At 46.0% G+C, this 17,951-nt stretch overlaps 4 protein-coding genes across 7 annotated transcripts in view; 1 reads left to right on the top strand and 3 right to left on the bottom strand.

Moving 5' to 3' along the window:
• The window catches only part of HIRA (histone cell cycle regulator), a 34,554-nt gene extending 29,053 nt beyond the window's left edge, over positions 1–5,501 (bottom strand). The window contains exon 1 of one of the 2 annotated variants that reach the window (XM_065851665.2): positions 5,314–5,501. In XM_065851665.2, coding sequence (XP_065707737.1) covers positions 5,314–5,350 — 37 coding nt within the window. In that variant the 5' untranslated portion in view covers positions 5,351–5,501. Of the gene's footprint in view, positions 1–5,279 lie in introns of both variants that reach the window. The other variant, XM_065851666.2, reaches the window with a different exon arrangement.
• A 314-nt stretch (positions 5,502–5,815) lies between these two features.
• MRPL40 (mitochondrial ribosomal protein L40) lies at positions 5,816–8,936 on the top strand. Its single transcript, XM_065851935.2, has 4 exons — positions 5,816–5,972; positions 6,571–6,654; positions 7,646–7,804; positions 8,151–8,936. The coding sequence occupies exons 1-4, from the start codon at positions 5,929–5,931 to the stop codon at positions 8,458–8,460; spliced, it is 597 nt and encodes a 198-aa protein (XP_065708007.1). The 5' UTR covers positions 5,816–5,928; the 3' UTR covers positions 8,461–8,936.
• Positions 8,932–10,025, bottom strand: C17H22orf39 (chromosome 17 C22orf39 homolog). Its single transcript, XM_065851936.2, has 3 exons — positions 9,893–10,025; positions 9,647–9,814; positions 8,932–9,107 (listed from the first exon to the last, which is right to left on the bottom strand). The coding sequence occupies exons 1-3, from the start codon at positions 9,914–9,916 to the stop codon at positions 8,982–8,984; spliced, it is 318 nt and encodes a 105-aa protein (XP_065708008.1). The 5' UTR covers positions 9,917–10,025; the 3' UTR covers positions 8,932–8,981.
• Positions 10,026–10,262: 237 nt separating this feature from the next.
• On the bottom strand, positions 10,263–17,894 carry UFD1 (ubiquitin recognition factor in ER associated degradation 1). Of its 3 annotated transcripts, none has more exons than XM_065851909.2 (12): positions 17,695–17,894; positions 17,152–17,258; positions 16,368–16,400; positions 15,420–15,541; positions 14,936–15,066; positions 14,463–14,535; positions 13,689–13,757; positions 13,095–13,160; positions 12,762–12,809; positions 12,311–12,399; positions 11,508–11,589; positions 10,263–11,117 (listed from the first exon to the last, which is right to left on the bottom strand). In XM_065851909.2, exons 1-12 carry the CDS (start codon positions 17,892–17,894, stop codon positions 11,043–11,045), a joined length of 1,095 nt encoding a protein of 364 aa, XP_065707981.1. In that variant the 3' UTR covers positions 10,263–11,042. The 3 variants fall into 3 exon arrangements, with proteins under 3 accessions (XP_065707981.1, XP_065707980.1, XP_071671881.1); XM_065851908.2 differs by having other exon boundaries at positions 17,126–17,258; positions 17,695–17,827; XM_071815780.1 differs by having other exon boundaries at positions 16,368–16,441; positions 17,695–17,827.
• Positions 17,895–17,951: the final 57 nt, after the last annotated feature.

The raw sequence follows: 17,951 nt of genomic DNA, 5'->3' as shown, positions 1-17,951 counted from the left end.
CATCCAGTGGTTAACCTTTAGATAAGCTGCTCCCCTAGAAACAGTTTACTAAATCAAGTTCCAGATTTCTCAGAGTTTGTACAAATAAGAGTATTCCATTTTCCATAAACAGGAAATCTGCCAAACTACACTCAGCCTCAACCTGTCACACCCTCTTCTTCACAGACATTCTGCATTAATCAAAATACAAACAGCAACTGCAAAATGCCATGTCACATACTGGCACAGCTGAATACTTACAAGTCATCACAGATGAATTATTATTTACAGGTCAGTCTGGATTTTATTTCAAACGGTTTTGGATATTATTCCAAGATCTGGGGGTAATACAATTAAACACGGACTGTTTGGCTGTCAAGCTTTCATTTCACAACACTTTCACTGTGCTCTTCTGCCTCAAGTAATTTTATTAGTGGAAGAAAGCATAAACTTCAGCTGATAAGAGCAAATCAAAGGGGGATGCAACTACTTATGAACTAGCTCAGGACCACAGGGCATCAGGATCTCATCCCAGGACCTGTTGTGGAAGCCAAACATGGCCGCAGCCCTGTTTGGATGCCTGCAGGAAACATCAACTACTCCATACAGGAATCTGAGCTTTGGCTAAGAAGATCATTCGCATCCATTTTCAAGCAGCAGTAGCACTACTGTGTGTTTCAGCACCAAAAGGCGTAGAGACTTCATGGGGATGTAACCCAGGCCAGAGAGCACCTGATTTGGACCCTTTAGCCAATCCTCAGAAAGGCATCGTAGCTTCACAATTTATTAGAAAGCAGCACATCAATGTCACAAACAAATTCATTCCTATCTAGCACAAACACTGCATGAAGTTTCAGGTCAGTTTTGCCAAATACTCACATTCAGCAGTGCGGAAATGGGTGAAACACACACGGAGTTGACAGTGATGTGTGCAAAGCTTCAACTTCAGCAGTAAGAGGCATCTGAACAACAAAGTGCTCACTTGGAAAGGGACATCTCCCCAGTGCCTGCTCCAGAGCTGTGCCTGCCCTTCTTGGCTACAGAAACATGCGGCTTGCCTTGACTAAACCAGATTATTTAGATTTTACAAAGGAATCACTAGCAAAGCTACATATTATGAATGTATATTAACTCTTAAGACATTCCAGAAGGAATCTATATTTTTAATGTTTGCTCTCTACACTTCTATGTCCATCCCTTAAAATACAGAAATTCAATAATCATTAGCTTCTTTCCCCAAGTAAACCAAGACTCATATTTGTTTCCAATTTCATCAGTCTAGAGATGTCAAATGACTTTAAAAAATCCCAACAGATGAAGTCACCACAGGACAGAAATTTAGCAAGACAAAGTAATTACCAGGGTACTCTTTCCTCCAGGGTACCTTATCATGGGAATACCATTTACAGTGGTGGATAATTGCCACAGGCTAAAGCTGTGAGACTTGGTCCATACTACTTGTGGTTTATAAATTGATCACAGATACTGGGTTTTTCCTCACTTCCTTCACTTTCTCAAAATCATGGAGAAGGAGCCATCATTTGATAGCAACTGCCTCCTTCCCCGGGTTCATGTCTTTACCTGATTACGCTGTTAAATCCTGTTGAAACAAGCCAAAAGGCACAAGGTCCCTGTTTCAAAGTGACTGATGCTTTCCCATGCTGGTAACTGGAGATGTGTTAGATGTCCTAACAGTCATCATGCATCAAAACAAAATGTGACACTTAAGTGGTAACATTAAAATCTAACGTAGTATGTTTTAAGACACAGGTTTAAAGGTTTAAAGGTTTAAATTCTTGAAGCTCCTGGCATCACATTGTATGAGGAAGCAAACCAGCTTCATTAAAAACAGAACACCTTACAACAGACCAGCTGTCCTGTTAGATTATTTGTTTAAAGAACCCAAATATACGTTATGTACTTAGAAATACCAATAATGAAACACGCCCGAAACAAAAAGTTCCAACTAAGATAACGCAAACCCAAGAAGTTCCCATCTTTAAAAAAACACATCAGCTGAAGAAAAAAAAAATCCATTTTAAATATTGCATCATTTTTGTTTGTTATTTAACTTTAGGCAATAATCAATTCAATAAAGACAACTTCACGTCAATTTCTACCACAATATGCATGAGTTTCTATTCATTTTGCTTCCAGCCCATCTGATATATAACATCCAACATGACTCACAAATCAATTCAAATATTTACATTCCACCATTACAGCTTGGAGAGATAATAAACTCCGTGCCCATATTTAAACAAAAGCAGGCTTCGATTTCTACAAGTTGTTATATGTGAACAGCACCTTGGGGTTTGCACAGGTTTCTCAGAACAGCAAGGGACCTCCTTTCCCACGGGGCTCAGCGTTTGCCTGCATCAGCCGTCTTTAAGCACCAGGGCTCTCAAACCTTGTGTGCCAAATATGTATAAACAGCTGTGGGATGAATGATGCATCTTTACAGAGGTACTGAATGGAAAACTGGGAAGCAGAAGCAAACCACATTATCTGTATCGTACTGTCATCTGCTCCCACCCCCACCAGTGGATTGCACTTTTCAATATTCTTTCCTGCTCTAAGTCAAAGAAACGTGGAAGAGAAGAACACAACAATAAGGAGAATGTCATGCATAATCTAATAAATCCACACTGAGTGTGAAAGCTTATGGAAAATGCATCTGAAGAAGAAATGTTTCCAGTAAGCATTCAGATAAAGAGACATTAAGAATTCCAAGACTAAAACTTGTAGAGCCAAAACATGTTAAAGTGTTTTTACTGTAAACGCACATCATCTCAGCTGAGCAGCATCCCATTCCCAGGCGTATTCATTTCCCTGCTACACCACTATCTTCTAATGTCTGTCATCTCAAGGAGAATGTATGCCTGTAAGCATCATTAAACCCATCCTTTCCATTCAGTAAAGTACAAATCCCAAAACTGAGTGGAGAAAGGGAAAGGCTGGAATGACAACACCTTGATCTGGTGAGTGGAAGGGTCAGTCTGGCTATTGGGACTCCTGCTCACAAACCAGCAAGGGCGAAGCAGCCTCTTGTGCCCGTGAGGAAAACACAAGGAGTAAAAACTATCGCGACGAGTCTCTATTGCACACAGTATAAATTATCTTTACCCTCCCTCTGGACAGGTTTCAGAGCAAGTATGTGGGCCCTTAAAGAGTGATGGAAGCTTCTTGCATGCAGCAATGTCTGCAGGATCCGGAACCTGGGTACGTTAAAAAACACAGACTAAACTCACCAGTTTTTATCTGGCACTCCTTACCCCAAGGATAAGAACATGTGAATGTTATATAGTCCTGTATGCACTAGCAGACCTTAAAGCATTTTACAAATGAAGCCAGTGATGAATGTCTGTTTTGCAAGTGGTGAAACTATGACAAAGTGACTTGCCCAAACTCATCCCAGCAGGACAGCGGCAGAAACGGGAATCAAATTTGGGACTATTGAGGCCCTGTACAGTGCATTATCCACTAGCGAAGTATCGCAGGGCTTTATAAATGGAGCCTCACTGCAAAGTCCTTGGCTGAAGACTGCTTTCTGCAATTCACAAATTGATACCAAAAAGGCTAGATATATTTTAAATTGCTACAGATGTCAAATACATACCCATACCAAAAGGTGCACCCATTAAAGAAATAATGAAAGAAGCTACAGATCTAATCTCTGATCTGCAAAGATTTAGGCCAAATGTTTTCATTCAGTTGCTCATGTGCTCCCATTGAAGATCCAGAGGGACACAGGACAGTCTGACCACAGGCAGCTACATATTAAGATGTAAATGCTACGTTTGTTTAGATTAACCAAGCAGAAATGTAAAAAAATATGTCAAATAAAGTACTTCCATGCTTTTTTTGGTTCACTACTAAGTTTCATTAAGGTCCGTCTGCTGACTATATGGCCCCTGGACAGTAGTTCAAGTAAAGATGCACACAAATTGCAACTTAAGGCTTCAGTTACTGTTCTTAAAACCTGCAGCATGATTACAAAGACAACAACCCACACAGAAAGGTAGCTGTAAAGTTGCATCTGAGGTTTCTAACTCAAAGTGCACTTCTTCAACTTGAATAAGGCAGTCTCCAGATGGGTTTTATTCCAGATATCAATCAGATAGATGAATCCAACTACTGACATTTAGACCACGCATTTGTTTCAGTTGAAATAAAGCTATACGAATGAATTTGAGGACAAAACTTGCATAAACAGACGCGAGCTCTTCATGTTAAGATTTCTTTGCACTGCTTCACCAGGAGCAGTACAGATACTACTCTGGAAATTTATATTAAGTGGTGTAAGTACATAACAGTGATGCTATCCTGTACTCATTGCACTTAAAGTATAGAGCTTTCTGCCAATATTGACACGTCATTCTAAAGTGGTTTAGTTCACAAATCTCTACAAAATCCCTAGAGGAGTGGCAGACAAGACACTATAAATTCAGAGGGTTGTTTTGAAAGAACTGTTGGAAGAATATTTTTCCTCTATGGCCAACAACAGTACAGATGACTTACTGCAGTTGGGGGTTTTAAGGCTGGACCTGACTGAGCCACGTGAAACCACCGCGGTCAGTGTCGCACATGGGCACGGGAGGTCTGTGCATCCCCGGGAGCACCCGGCCGCTCCACGGCCGCCTCATCTCCCTTGCGCACAGACTCCACTCGATTCAAACTATTACTCTGCGCTTTCACAAGCATGAAGTCGCCCAACACCCGTGCCTGGCAGGTAGAAGCAGCTCAGTCCCAGCCAACCGCACTTCCCCTCCCCAGCAAACACGCTTTGCCCCGCGAGAGCCGTCCCGGCCGCCGCCAGCAGCGCGGCACCTCCAGCCTCCTCCTGGGGGCCGGGCTGAGCCCGAGTCCTCCCCACACAAACTCCGTGGCTCAGCAGTCACGCTGCTCTACAAATCCCGCTGTCGTTTCCGCACCTCCATCCACCCACCCAGCCCCTGCCAGCCTCCCAGCCCGCTGCCCCGCACAAGCCCACAGGACCCCCGGGAGGTGAGGACTTGTTGCTCCCCGCTCCCCCCACCGCCCGCCCGGCGGCACCTGCCCGCCGCCGCCCCGAGCACGCCGCGGGGACCAAACGGCCGCTCCGGAGGCTGCGAGGCGGCAGCTACAAACGGCTCCGGCAGCCCCTGCTCCTCACCGGCCGCCCCCCGCCCGCGGTCAAACCCGTCCCACGCGTGTGCCGCGCCCCGGCCCCGCCGCCCCCGCTCCCCGGGCCGGCCCTCGCCCCGCGGCCCGTTCCCCCGAGCTGTCCCGCCGCACCTGCCCGCCCGGCCCCGCAGCACCTGCTCCCCGGCGGCGCGGCCGGTCGGCCCTCACCATTGTGGTTGACCCAGGTCGGCTTCAGGAGCTTCATTGTTCCCCGCCCGGGGCCCCCGCCGGCCTCCGCCCTCGGGACCCCAGGGCGGCTCCGCCCGGGCTGCCTCCGCGGCCGAGCGAGCGGCGGAGCTCAGCGGCCGCCGGCCACCATGGGCCCCCGCCGCACGCCGCTCTGCCCGCCCCCTCCGCCGGCCGGAGCCGCCTCAGCGCCGCTCCATGCCCCGGCGCCGCCCGTGCCGCAGCCCCCGCCGCCCGGCCGCATCCCCCGCTCCGCTCCCGGCGGCTCCCGGCAACGCCGGAACTCGGCGCCTGGCAACCGCCTAACCGGCCCGGCGGGAAACAGCCGCCCCCGAGCCCCGGCGTTCCCCCGCCTCGGCCGGCGGGGGGCGAGATCCCGCGAGGCGCCGCCGCCCCGCCCCCAGGGCGACCGGGAGCGGCCGGGCGCCGGGCGCCCCCTGCCGGCGGAGCGGGCCGACGGCGGCCGGGCGGGGCTGGGGCGGGGCCTTCGCTCCCGGGCCGCAGCACGGCCGGAACGCTCGTGAGCCGGAACGGTGGCGCGGGGGCCGGGGCTCGGCCGGCGGGCAGTGCGTTCACCGCTGGCGCCGTGACGGAGCCATGTTGGCGGCAGCGGCACGGGCGCTCTGTGGGGTCCGGCTGAGGTAGGGCTGGGGTGGCTACCCGGGCCCACGGGGAGGGAGCCCAGAGAAGCGCCCTTTGCTCGGGGTTCCCGACGCCCCGATCCCCTCTCCGGGCGGGCTTTGCTCGGCGGGGCTCCCCGCGCTGGGCCTGCGCTGGGGGCCGGGACTGGGCCGGGGTGGCTGAAGCAGCCGGAGCGCGGCCGCCTGGACCGGGTGTCTCTGTCGTGACGTCCGCCGAGGTTTGGGAATCGGCACCTCTCTCCTCCCGATACGAACGGAGGGGTTTTACCGCTCCAAAATCACCGCTGCAAAGAGGCCGTGATCGGAGCTTAAGAATAAAATCACTCTAACCTGCTCATAGACATAATCCGTATCTGCTTTGTCCCTTGGTGCCTTGTGTATTCACAGAAATGAACAGCCCTAATTTTGGGATTGGTTACCTGATTGAAGAGTTTATAATCTCTAGGCAAACACTTTGTACTGTCACGAATTAAGAAGCCAAGAATTATTTAAAACTCATTATTGTAATTTATGATTAATAAACAGCTCTTGTGTCTTGCAGAACCAATGTGATCAAAGCAGTTTCTCCTCATGCTTTATGTTCCGTTTTCTTCTTCAGTGCGCGGCTGCCCCAGACGGTGCTGTTCCGAGGAGGTCACTGGCAGACGTCGCTGTTGGCGCTCGGGGCATCGCTGCCCGTGCGGTGAGTGCTGCTGCCATGGGGTTACAGAGGCGTTTTCATCCTTGCAGGAACACGAATTTTCCCAAGCCTAAATTAACTTTTAACTACAGATGTTTGCTTTTGAGTCACTGTATGCAGAAGTAGTTAAGAACTGTTGGCTTTTTGTGAATCTAATGGTAACCTACAGAATTATCGCTTTATGCTTGTGTGCAGTTATATTTTTTTCCTCAACCACAGAACGTGGTTGGAGACGTTCAGATTTAAGCTGTACTCCAGAATTCCCTTTTGAGCGACAATGGAAATGAAAGCCTCGCTGAACCAAAAATACTTTACTATGAACTGCTGCTACACTAGACAGCCCACATATATGTGTTACATTCTGGCATCCATGTTTTGATGCAACTATTGGGTACCATCGGAGAGACTTTCACACCATAAAGGTTGTTTATTTCATCTGCAAGGCAGGAATAATATCCCACAGGTCCACTGCGAGGATTAGTTTGTGTTTGTGGAGTGTGGCCTATCTTATCTTGGGTATATAGGATTTGCGTGGAGGAGTACATCAGGGGAGTAACATCTGCAGCCTGAATTTAGTTCCAAATGTGGAAATTCTAGAAGCATGTGTAAATCCACTCACCTCTTTAACATGAGATAACAGGCGTATTTGCAGATAAACGTGTTACCCACTCTGCTGCGCTCTGAACCAGTGCAAACCAATTTCACTTCAATTTTTGTGGAACTTCCTCAGGTCATTCTGATGTTCAGCACAAAATTGGAGGTTTCTTTTCTCAGGCAGGTACAGTTATCACTGCAGAAAATCTCACAAGATGTATTACTGTCTCCTGGAAATCACATTACTTGAGTAAAGCTAATATTTGTGACTTCTGTTAGGGACCAAATTAAGCAACGGGAAGGAACAGTCCTTAGAAAAGTAAACTGGAAGTGAAAGCTGCTGCTGTTGAATTAAACAACAAAATATCTTATTTCATTCATCTAATTATTTCCCTTGCAGAGCACAACCACAGAAGAAGAAGAAGAAAGTGGACGTAAAGAGAGAGCAAGCACAGAAGGATCGTATGAAAAAGAAGATTAAAAAGTTGGAAAAAGCTGCCCCAGAACTGATTCCAATTGAGGATTTTATAACACCAATTAAGTACTCAGATAGCAACAGGTAAGACTGTCTTTCACTGTGCACATGCATTCATGGTAGAAATGCTTCTAATTTCTTTCTCTGCAAAACTGCAATATAGCACCAGCCTTGGTACAAAACCTTATCTACTTCTACCAGGACAAAAATGTAGAAAGCAAATTTTATTTGCCTCTGCTAAAAGTAGTGAAAAATAGTAATATGAATTTCCTGTGAGGATGTCTGAAAGACCTCACAGACACTGCATGAATGAAATGTATTCTCTGGCTTTGGTGGGGGTGTTCTGGCTGGTGGTGGGGCTTTGTTTTTAAATTTGCTCTTTGGGTGCAGGCTATTTCTCTATTACAATGTTACCTTTTTCTTTTATCAGGGTGCGAAGTCTTCCCCCTCTGTCATTTGAGGAGACTGAAAGAAGAGTTTTACTTATGAAAAAGTGGTCTTTGTTTAAGCAGAAGCAAGCTCTGGCAGAAAAGAAAGCGATTCAGACCCTTGTAGAAGCTCAGCAAGAGGCACTGAAGGAACTGCGCCTTGAATCCGAGGAGCTGTATCAGGCAGCGATCAGACGAGACGAGGGGCTTTTCCCCTTTGAGAGAGATGGACCTGATTATACCCCACCACTCCCTGGTTATGATCCTCCTGAAGGAAAATGTGTTGATATCACTAAAGTGTATACGCAGTGATGGAGGAGTTCGTTGTTCATCTGGGAGGCGCTACTCAGCTGACTGAAGGAGAAAAGAATGGAATAAGAATATGCAACTCCTTCTGTGGGTTAAAATACTGTAGGTGTGTGACTGTAAACAAACAAACAAACCAACCCACATTAATGAAGCATCTGTTTGGGTTTTTTAAACAGCCATCTAGGTAACACCCAACAGAACTACACTACCTTACACTTGTGCTATGCTAGAACAAGACAAAGTATTTCATGGAACACTTTATCCTTTTGGGCTTGAGAGTTGCCAAGATGAAATCCTGAAGTGTAAGACAGTAGTAAGAGACCAGAATCAAATTAAGCACCTCAGTTCTCCCTTTAAAAAATACTGCGTGTTCAAATAAACTCTTCAGTATTTTTGGATGAGTACTAAAGTATTGCAGGGCAGAGCTACAGTTGTGTAATTTCAAGATGACACAAAAGAATAAAGTAACCAGCATAGTTCTGCATTGTGTATTACATTGCTGACCAAACAGCAAAACAGTCTTTCTAATTTGATTTGTCTTCGTTGAGTGGAAGGTACCAGTCCGGTGGTGGGCTCTTCCTGAGCTTCCACACTGGAGCATATTTCTGTTTTTCCATAACGCGAGCTCTTTCACTCTTGCACAAAGCTTCCTGAAATATAGGAGAAAAATATTACCACGATACTGCTGGATGTTCTAGTCTTACAGAACCTATTTCTTGCTGTGACTATTGGAGATAAGGAACAGAATGATCATGCTTAAATAGCAGCACCAAATGCTAAGTAAGCCAGGCTACAAGGTTTTAACTATGAAACGTATTTTGCCTCTGACTCCTCCATTATAAAGAAAACTACCTCTTACATGCTACCTTTCCCCCCAGAAACCATCCAAGTTGGCTGAAAAGACAAGTTATGCTGCAGCCTGCGCTGAAGGGCTCTCGTTTTTCAGCCTTATGGGGCTGTAGCCAGGAGTGTTCCTGGACACCCCAGGAACACGTTTTGCCTGTAACGTGGCAGCTCTTCGTATTAAGAAGGAAATAGTAGAGTATATTAAATAAAGAGGAAATATCCCCGCTGGAAGTTAAGCCCACCTCCACCCCAAGCAGCCGCCCGGTTTTCCAACCCCTCCCCGTGGCGCGTCCGCCAACCGCTCGCTGCCGAGGCTGAAGGGGCAGGCGGGGCCCGGCGGTACCTGCGCGGCGGTGGCGTGGTCCCTCTCCCAGGCGCGACAGGCCTCGTAGTCCTCCCGCCAGCGGCCGCAGGCCGGCATCTCCCCGTGCGTGTAGTAGTGGTGGAAGGCGTGGCGCAGCCCGCGGCAGTGCTTCCACTCCCACCAGTAGTCCTCGCACGACCGCGGCGGCTGCGGGCGGACACAGTCCGGTTAAGTCCCGCCGCCGGCCCGGCCCCCTCGGCGCCCGCCGCCCCTCGCCCCGCTCACCCGCCAGCTCCCGCCGTCCGCCATGCTCCCCCGCCCGAGGGCCACCGCCCCGCGGCCAATCCCCACCGCGCTTCGCAGCAAGACCGGCAGGTCCGGCCAATGGCGAAGGGCGGCACAAACAGGCTGTCTCGCCGCCCCGCCCCCGGGCCTGGGAGCCAATGGCTGCCTGAGGGGCGGGGCAACCTGGACAGCACGTGACTCCCATCGCTCTGACCCCTCCACTGCAAAAACCAGCACTCCAACCGGCCCCAAACCCGCCGGTTTCCCGTTAATTCTCCCACCAGGGGCGGGGATGCAAGTGCTGGGGCCACGAGGCAGCCGCCACTGCTTTATTTTTTTAGTCCGAAATCACCACACCAAGGACACACGCTGGTTATCACGGAACCTTTACTCGGCCTTTCAGCAGGGAGCACAGGGGTTGCACCCAGCTACCCACCTAAAGGCTCATTAACCACATGCCAGCACTCAAAAGGACGCACAAGTTATTACTGACACCACTGTTCCGAAGCATGTGACACCAGAGCTTTGTACTCCTTCCCCGGCACCCACTGGGTCTCACCTCTCCCTAAATGTGCCATTAAATTGCTACGGTACATTACTGTATCTGAACTAGTAAAAGGTATGTTATTAATTATAAATATAAAAAGCAATTACAGGGGGATTGCTTAGAATGATTTATAATCCAAAACCTGAAGCTAAGATCAAAGAGGGTCCTGCACAAAAGCCTTAAACACCCAAGAGTTAGCCTTCATTTGCACCACACCAAAAAGCTTGCTTATCCAGAATTGTGGCAAAATACATAGAGGGAGGAAAATATCAAGTACAGAGCAACATGAAACCATAATCGCTCAGGATATAAAAGGGATGGATGTAGTCTAAGAACCAGACCTTTTAGTAAGGTTGGCCTTGTTGGTTTTACTCCTCAGGTTTATCCTTCCCCTCTTCACAACACAAAACTCCCTCAGAACTCCTAGACCTTAATCTTCAACAGAAAATTAAGACAGTCTGACCGCTCCAGTTTTAAACACAAACGCAAAACCAGTAGAAGTGTTCTCGTGTTGCAAGATGATCTCTCAATTGCAATAACTAAGAACCAATATGCTGCAATTGTTACTTTATTTTCCTCCTAACTGACTAAAGGTACCACAATTTAGGGTTTTCTTCCTTTCTTGCGCAGGGACTGGCCTTCTCCTGAAAAGGCAATAAACCGACTTCCAGATTCATCCTGGAAAAAGAGGGGAAAAAAAAGTTGTTACTTCTTTGCTCACTGCTTTTATGTGATGAAAGCTGAACAATCATTAAAAAGAACATTCCCTCAGAGCAGCAACTGACTGCAGACATTTCACATCCTTAATCTACATAATAACCACTTTCTTCCTGGAAATAAAATGTGAGCATTCCAAGGATGTTAAACTTGTATCAGGTCAATCCTTTTACATCAGCAAACAAGGATACTGGAGGCTGCTTTCACCTATCTCAAATGACATTTAACTACTATCTTTTTAAGAGAAGTGCACTGTGAAAAATCAAGTATGGAAAGAGGAACCACAAGCTTGGACAATAGTTCTAATGTTCTAATTCTGTGCAAAATTGGGAAGGATCCAACTTTATTTACCTCTTCGACTTTCTTAACTTGTGGACGAGAGTTTCTTATGAATGTGATTCTACCAATCTTGAAGTCATAGTTGGGTATTCCTCTGGAAAAGAGTAAAAACATTGCGAAATAAGTTTTATAGCTACCATCCAACTGAGAGACCTATTTTATGTCTGTCAGTATTGTACCAACTCCAGCTGTGAGTTTTCATTACCAAATAATTCTGGAGTTAAACCACCTGATTATTTTCTTAAGGTAGGCACACAGTGCATGAAGTAAATAACCTGGAGCTGCTGTAGAAGCTCAGCCATGGGCATGGTTCCACATAGCCCGTGGTTTCCACAAGTTCTAGTGAAATGAGCACAAATGATAGCACACTACAGGAACCATATCCCTGCACACTTCCACTAAGTCTGAGTTTAGAAGTTTCCTTCTCAGAAAAACACAACAAAACAAACCCCACACAAAACCAAACCCACACATCTTGGCTTTGGTTATTGACACGACTCAAAAAGATTTCACTCAATGTCAAATTTCACTTCAGAAAATTGCCAGGGTTCTGTCCGTAACTCAATCCAGCCCTGTCTAGACCTGCTCCCTCTCCCTGCTTGTCTTCTACAGAACCAGAGCTGATTGAGAGTTCTGGCAAAATAGGATCTGCACCTTAAGTAGTCAGAAACATCACAGTCAGTCTAGAAGATTAAAGGCTATTTATCTTCTAAATGCATACTCGTGACAAAATGAGCTTGTTTATATTGCTGCAGAAAAAAAAAAAATCCACTCAAATACTGATCCGTCACTTGCTGTGAATAAAACTCCCATACCTTCGAATGTCTCCTGGTTTAATTGGTGATGGACTGGGCTCAACACCTTTCTTCTTGCCATCCAATCTGTTCCCAGAACCAGAGAATGCCTGTGTATACATAAGGAGTTTTAAATCTTATATTGGAGAGCACACTGCACAGGGATACTGTATTCTGTAAAATCTTAGTACCATTTTTTATTTAGTTCTTTGATTCAGCATGTTTCTTTTTAGTACATATAACAAGCTGATGAACCTGGGTGTATGCATGTTACAGTCTCCCATTTATAGATCACCTCTTTAAGGGCAGCAAGTCATATGATATGGCTGCAAGCACCACAAAACATTCGCAGATACTTGCCAGTTAAATGACTAGCACCTCCAAGAAAAGGTACTAGTATTTTGCAGTCCTTGGAACAACTTTCCTTCATCATTTTACAACATTCAGAAAACAGGAGAAATAGGGGACTTACACGAAATCCTATGTCACTCACATATCCACTATGGTCTGCTTCAACATCCTGTGAGGGAAAAACCAATGATTTAGTTGTGTTCATGTTGTGATATGCAGAACACATGAAAACAGTTCCATCTATTTCTGATCGAATAAAACTAGAATAATCCATTTCTGAAAACAACAGTTGGTGAACGCCCATCTCCTAAGTAACACGAGCCAAAGCGTTCGTTAATTTTAGTCTCAAGAAAATCTTCCAGGAAAAAAGAAATTATGTTGGCCCTCGCTGCTCCATCACAAGCAAGGCTGAACGCTAGAGAATGCATTTTTGAAGAAAAGAAGTTTAACTTACTGTGGTCTCTTCATGTTGTGCACTTCTTTCTGGTTCTTTGTACCCCAAAGGAGCATCAAAATCCACCTATTTACATAAGAAGAATGAAAATAAGCATGACTAATATTTTGCTTTCAATCATAAGCTTTATACTACTATTCTTCAAAACTGCACAAACTATCACTTTATTTTGATCTAGAAAGAACTGAGGTTTGCTTGTTAAACATTTAACTCAGAACTGAAAAGACTAAGACTCCCAGGAATGTGTCTCAGCGTGTAATTGAAACAGAGCACTAAAACTGCACCCCACAATATCACTGGAGTTTGGATCAAGTCAAGGCTGTTAAATAAAACTCAGATTATAAAATACGTTGAATGTAAACATTAAACTAGGCACTGCAGTCACTTGATAGTACATGAAGTGCAGCTCAAGACTAGAGATGTGCTTACAAAGGTACATGGTGTACCCTCAAATGAATCATCTTCCCTATCCCATCCAATTTCACCTTTCCTGCAGCAGAGGTGCTTGGTGTGCAGCGCTATCACTGACCCAGGTGCCCTCTGCTTTGGGGAGGACACAGTACAAGCAAATGTTCACCATCAGCTTTAACTTACATTCATATCGCATTCTATGATGGACACAGCCTTATCTGGCTTGGTCTCCATGACCCGGAGCTCATAGATCTAAAAGAGTAACAAATATTAAGATTGCACATGAAAGAGCTCAACTTATACATAAGAAAAGCAAATCTAAACCTTTCCCTTCAGATACGTTCAATAAAATTGAAATAAGTGCTCTTTAGGTTGAAGACTGGATACTGCAGGGTGTCTTCAGAAGACAAGAGCAAAAGATTTTTAACTTAGAAGACTGCTACATGCTGGACCTAGAGAACCTACCTTTTACTCTACCTTGCTGTACTCTTACTGTACGTTAATCTGCATTTTTGAAAGCAAATTATGAATTTAGGATAAGTTCTGTCCCTTGACTTGTAAAAACATCAACAGCACAAAAATTTATTTTCTCATGAGTCAGAAAACAGCTTAAACAGTAGCTCAGGAAAAGACTTAAGTGATTCCTTTTTTCCTCCAACAGAAAAATTGTGAAATCTACCATCTGGGATTACTTGTCCACAATACTGCTCAGCTCTGTGCCGGACATTGGTGCTAAAACAATCAACAACTGAGCTTAGTCTACAACCCCAAACTATCAAAAGTGCATGTGCTGCCAAAAATACTCATCTATAGAATCTACTCACAAGATGTAGTCAAGGTACCTACATGGTCACAATCTACTGAAACACAGTGTACTTTCTTACACAAGCAGAATTTATTTCCTCAAACTGATGGTACCCAAATGAAACACGCATGGACAGGTGTTGTATATGGTACCTTTTCATTGTAGTTGATGGCGATGACATCCCCAGTAGTTAGACAAGCGAAGTTTCTCAATGCATTTTCTAATCTTTGGAGTACGTTAAAGAGGAAACGTTACCAATGCAACATCAAACCTTTAACGTCACTACATTTTAAAACTCTGATACTTGGCCTGTCAAAGATGGTTTAAAAGTCATCAGTACTGCAGACAACCTTTTAGTAAACAAGTTTTTGAAAAGAACAGTCAAACTCATTGGACTTTAGGTCAAGATTCATATTTCTTCACTCCAGGCTACATTTTGTGCCAGCAGTTTGCAACATCTCTGTACATAAGCTCTCCTTCCTTGTTATTTTCAGAAGGAGCAGTAGTAGTTATCTACTACTGGAATAGTATGAGCCACACCTGAAAAGCTGGCTCTGCTTCCTTATGCCAATTTGTGGTGGGGGGAAACTTTTGTCCCCTGTTCCATAACTGATAGGAAGGATACACAGCTTTGGGATTGGTGATGTCAAGAAAATCTGGACTCTGTGGCTGAAATTTTGAGTAAGTAGCAACTTGAAGGTTAACACTCTCCACTTGTACCAGGCCTCCCTCTTCCAGCAGCAAGTTCTGCATCATCTGCAAGAATGAAAACAAAGACACAAATCACGATTAACAAGACCAATGTTTCTAATTCTCTTTTCTTGTATATAAGTATTTTCACCGGGGTCACCATCTTCCCTGAACTGCACCAGTTTACCATGTTTTAATTTCAGGATGAACAGTCAGGTGCATCCTAAAAAGCAGTCTGCTTTGCTTACTTAGTTACTAATTCTCACGGAGGGGAACCTGAGTTGTGACTGGAAGCTGCTGTAGGAACATGACTAGCAAAGACACACGCTTTCAGGAAACATTCCGCCTCTTTAATATTAAGCTGGCAACACAACAATCCTACTCTTCAGGTTTGGACAGTTTGGCATGAGACAACTCACCCAGTGTGGAAGGTAACATATGCCCTCATCAGCCACGAACTCAAGCACTCCACAGTGTGTCATTCGGTCTGAATTTTTATTGGTCAGCTTAAACAGCATCGGGTATGTAATATTAAGTCGGCCTGGTGAGAGGGGAGAAAAAAAATTTACTTGTTAAAAGCCACTAGCACATTTCTGCAGCTTTCAGAGATCAAACTTTAGCAAAAGAACGCATCAGACTATAGGAGAGGATCCTCCTCACACCAATATTCCAACTCCTCAAAACTACAAATCCAGAAGAGAATGCAGATACATGAATAATGTATTGCCATTGCATGTAGAGCTTTAAATGCCTCTTCAACATTTCCCCAAGCTCTGAGGTGAGCAAGCAGCAGCGATTATCAGAAGAATATATTATTGTTATGTCCTTGTGCTATTATCAGTTAGCTCCTACCTAATGAATTGCAGCATGCCCTGCCTATTTTAAAATTCAATCCTGAATTAACTAATTTCTCAAAGAAACTCTCAGGCTAAAACTCTGCAGAGGGGACACCCTTAGTTAAAAAGCCCAATAAACACCATTTATACTATTCATTCAGTTATCTTTTTTCCCCATTTCAAAGTTAATTTTCACTTATTCTGTCTTTAAAATAAATTTTGCTCCAGACAACAGTGTCCAGAATAAGCAGGTCGAGATTAAGAATGCATGAGATCAACTGTAACCATTATACTGAATACGCTATTAATAGTTAATAAACACTGATTCCTGCCTCAACACTTCAGATGTCTGAAGACAACAGCTCCCACTAATTCTGACAGACAAAATACTCCCAAAATAATTTTTTGGAACTAATTAGTCTCATATTCTCTGTTTAAATCAGATTTTAATAGATAGCTAAAATACTGCGGCATTGGCTTACACATTTGCTCATATTTCTAATGTTATTCCTGAACAAAAAATTCACTTACTGAGTTGATCCAAAGCTGATGGTGGCATAATTACTGCAGAAATGAGTAAGAAGGTAAGATTAGGAAAAGTATGACTGTACAAAGAAAACATAACATACAATTTCATCATTATTTTCTCTAAAATCTCCTCTAAAATCCTCTGTAAATTTATTTTTGAGCCAGAGCTCAGTAATGACAAGTATACCTGCTAGCATGGAGGTTTTAGAAACTAATCAGAATAAAAATATAAGGTTTTATAATACCTAGTACTAATGAAAATGTTTCCTAAAGATGATCTTATATGTTTGGGCTTACAGGTGCTCTTAAATCGAAGCCAACTCAAAACAACACAGCCTGAAAATTAAGTTGGCCGATCTATTCTCTTTGTTTAAGTGACATGCGGGGGGGGGGGGGGGGGGGGGGGGGTGTGTCAGAAAAAAAAGAGTCCTTAATCATAAATTTCCACAGGTTATAATAGATCAAAGATTTTAACAACTTCAGAAGAATGCCTTCTTCTAATGCTCATAAACCAGGACTCACTTGTTTTGTTGTTTGGTTTTTTTTTGGTTTTTTAATTACAAAGTAATACAATAAAAGATGAACCCGCCCCTTCCGCCTTAAGCCCCACCCAGGAGCTCTTCTGTCTCCAGCCACAAACCCCACAGGGGTCCCAGCCGTTCCACAGCATCCCTGCAGCCCGGGCCAAGAGCTGGAGCATCTGACACTATTCACAAACACTCTTCCAACAGGTTATTAGTCAAAATAAAACATGCACATACTCTTCCCGCCTTTCTCCACATCTGACCTGTCATTAGGCCCGGCAAGCATGGACACCGAGAAGCAGCGGTACTGGGTTGAGAAGCGGTTCTGGAAAACCCGAGGGATGGGGTGATCGAACATATTAAAAGAGAACTGGGGGGAAAAGAAGAGAAAAAAAACCACAAAGAGTGAATCAACAGGACTCCTACAGCGCACCCCAGTGTTACAGCGCTCGCTGGAGTATCCCCAAGTTCGGCTGAACCTGCGCAGAGGAGCCGGGCGCTCGATGCCCCAGCCCGGCGATGCCCACGGTTCTCACACAGGATTCGCGGGGAGGCAGAAAATGGAAGCGGCACTTCCAGACCTGCCTTAAAGCGGGGCTTGGCCGAGCAGCCAAACCCCCGGCACGGGCGGCGCTTCGCGAGCCCGCCACCGACACCCGCCGGCAGCCTGGCACAGCCTGGCACCCCGCACCGACCTCCCTACCCGCCCGCTTCCAAAGCGGGCACCGCCGCTGCCGGTGAGCGAACGCGGGGCCCAGCCGCCCGCAGTGACTCGGCACTTCCCCCGGCCACCCCCTGGGCCTCACCATGGCGGCGGCTGCTGAGGCACAGAGCGGCGGCGCTCGAGCTCCCCACAGGAACCGGCGGGCACTGCCGGGCGGGCTGGGCCGGGCCGCGCTCTCGCCTGACGGGCTCCGGCCGCCGCCACGGGCCCCACCCCACAGCCCTCACTCGCCGTGCGGGCGCTCCCAGCATGCCGCGCGGCGTCCGCCTCCCGGGCGGCCATTTCGTGTGAGGGCGGAAGGCGGGATCTCGCACCTGACGATGGAGCCACTGAGGACCG

This window comes from Patagioenas fasciata, chromosome 17 (assembly GCF_037038585.1).
Source record: "Patagioenas fasciata isolate bPatFas1 chromosome 17, bPatFas1.hap1, whole genome shotgun sequence".
In the NCBI taxonomy this organism is placed as follows: Eukaryota; Metazoa; Chordata; class Aves; order Columbiformes; family Columbidae; genus Patagioenas; species Patagioenas fasciata.
Note: the sequence above shows the minus strand (reverse complement) of the source record. Positions and strands in the feature narration are given on the sequence as shown.

Excerpts from the sequence above, each read along its gene's own strand:
- UFD1 (XM_065851909.2), bottom strand. The coding sequence starts at position 17,894 with ATGGCCGCCCGGGAGGCGGACGCCGCGCGGCATGCTGGGAGCGCCCGC. Across the intron at positions 14,536-14,935 it reads ATCACCAATCCCAAAGCTGT|ATTAGAAAATGCATTGAGAA; the intron begins GTATCCTTCCTA and ends CGTACTCCAAAG. Across the intron at positions 11,118-11,507 it reads AAGTTAAGAAAGTCGAAGAG|GATGAATCTGGAAGTCGGTT; the intron begins GTAAATAAAGTT and ends CTCTTTTTCCAG.
- C17H22orf39 (XM_065851936.2), bottom strand. The coding sequence starts at position 9,916 with ATGGCGGACGGCGGGAGCTGGCGG. Across the intron at positions 9,815-9,892 it reads CGGACGGCGGGAGCTGGCGG|CCGCCGCGGTCGTGCGAGGA; the intron begins GTGAGCGGGGCG and ends GTCCGCCCGCAG. Across the intron at positions 9,108-9,646 it reads ACCACGCCACCGCCGCGCAG|GAAGCTTTGTGCAAGAGTGA; the intron begins GTACCGCCGGGC and ends CCTATATTTCAG.
- MRPL40 (XM_065851935.2), top strand. The coding sequence starts at position 5,929 with ATGTTGGCGGCAGCGGCACGGGCGCTCTGTGGGGTCCGGCTGAG. Across the intron at positions 5,973-6,570 it reads CTCTGTGGGGTCCGGCTGAG|TGCGCGGCTGCCCCAGACGG; the intron begins GTAGGGCTGGGG and ends TTTCTTCTTCAG. Across the intron at positions 7,805-8,150 it reads AAGTACTCAGATAGCAACAG|GGTGCGAAGTCTTCCCCCTC; the intron begins GTAAGACTGTCT and ends TTCTTTTATCAG.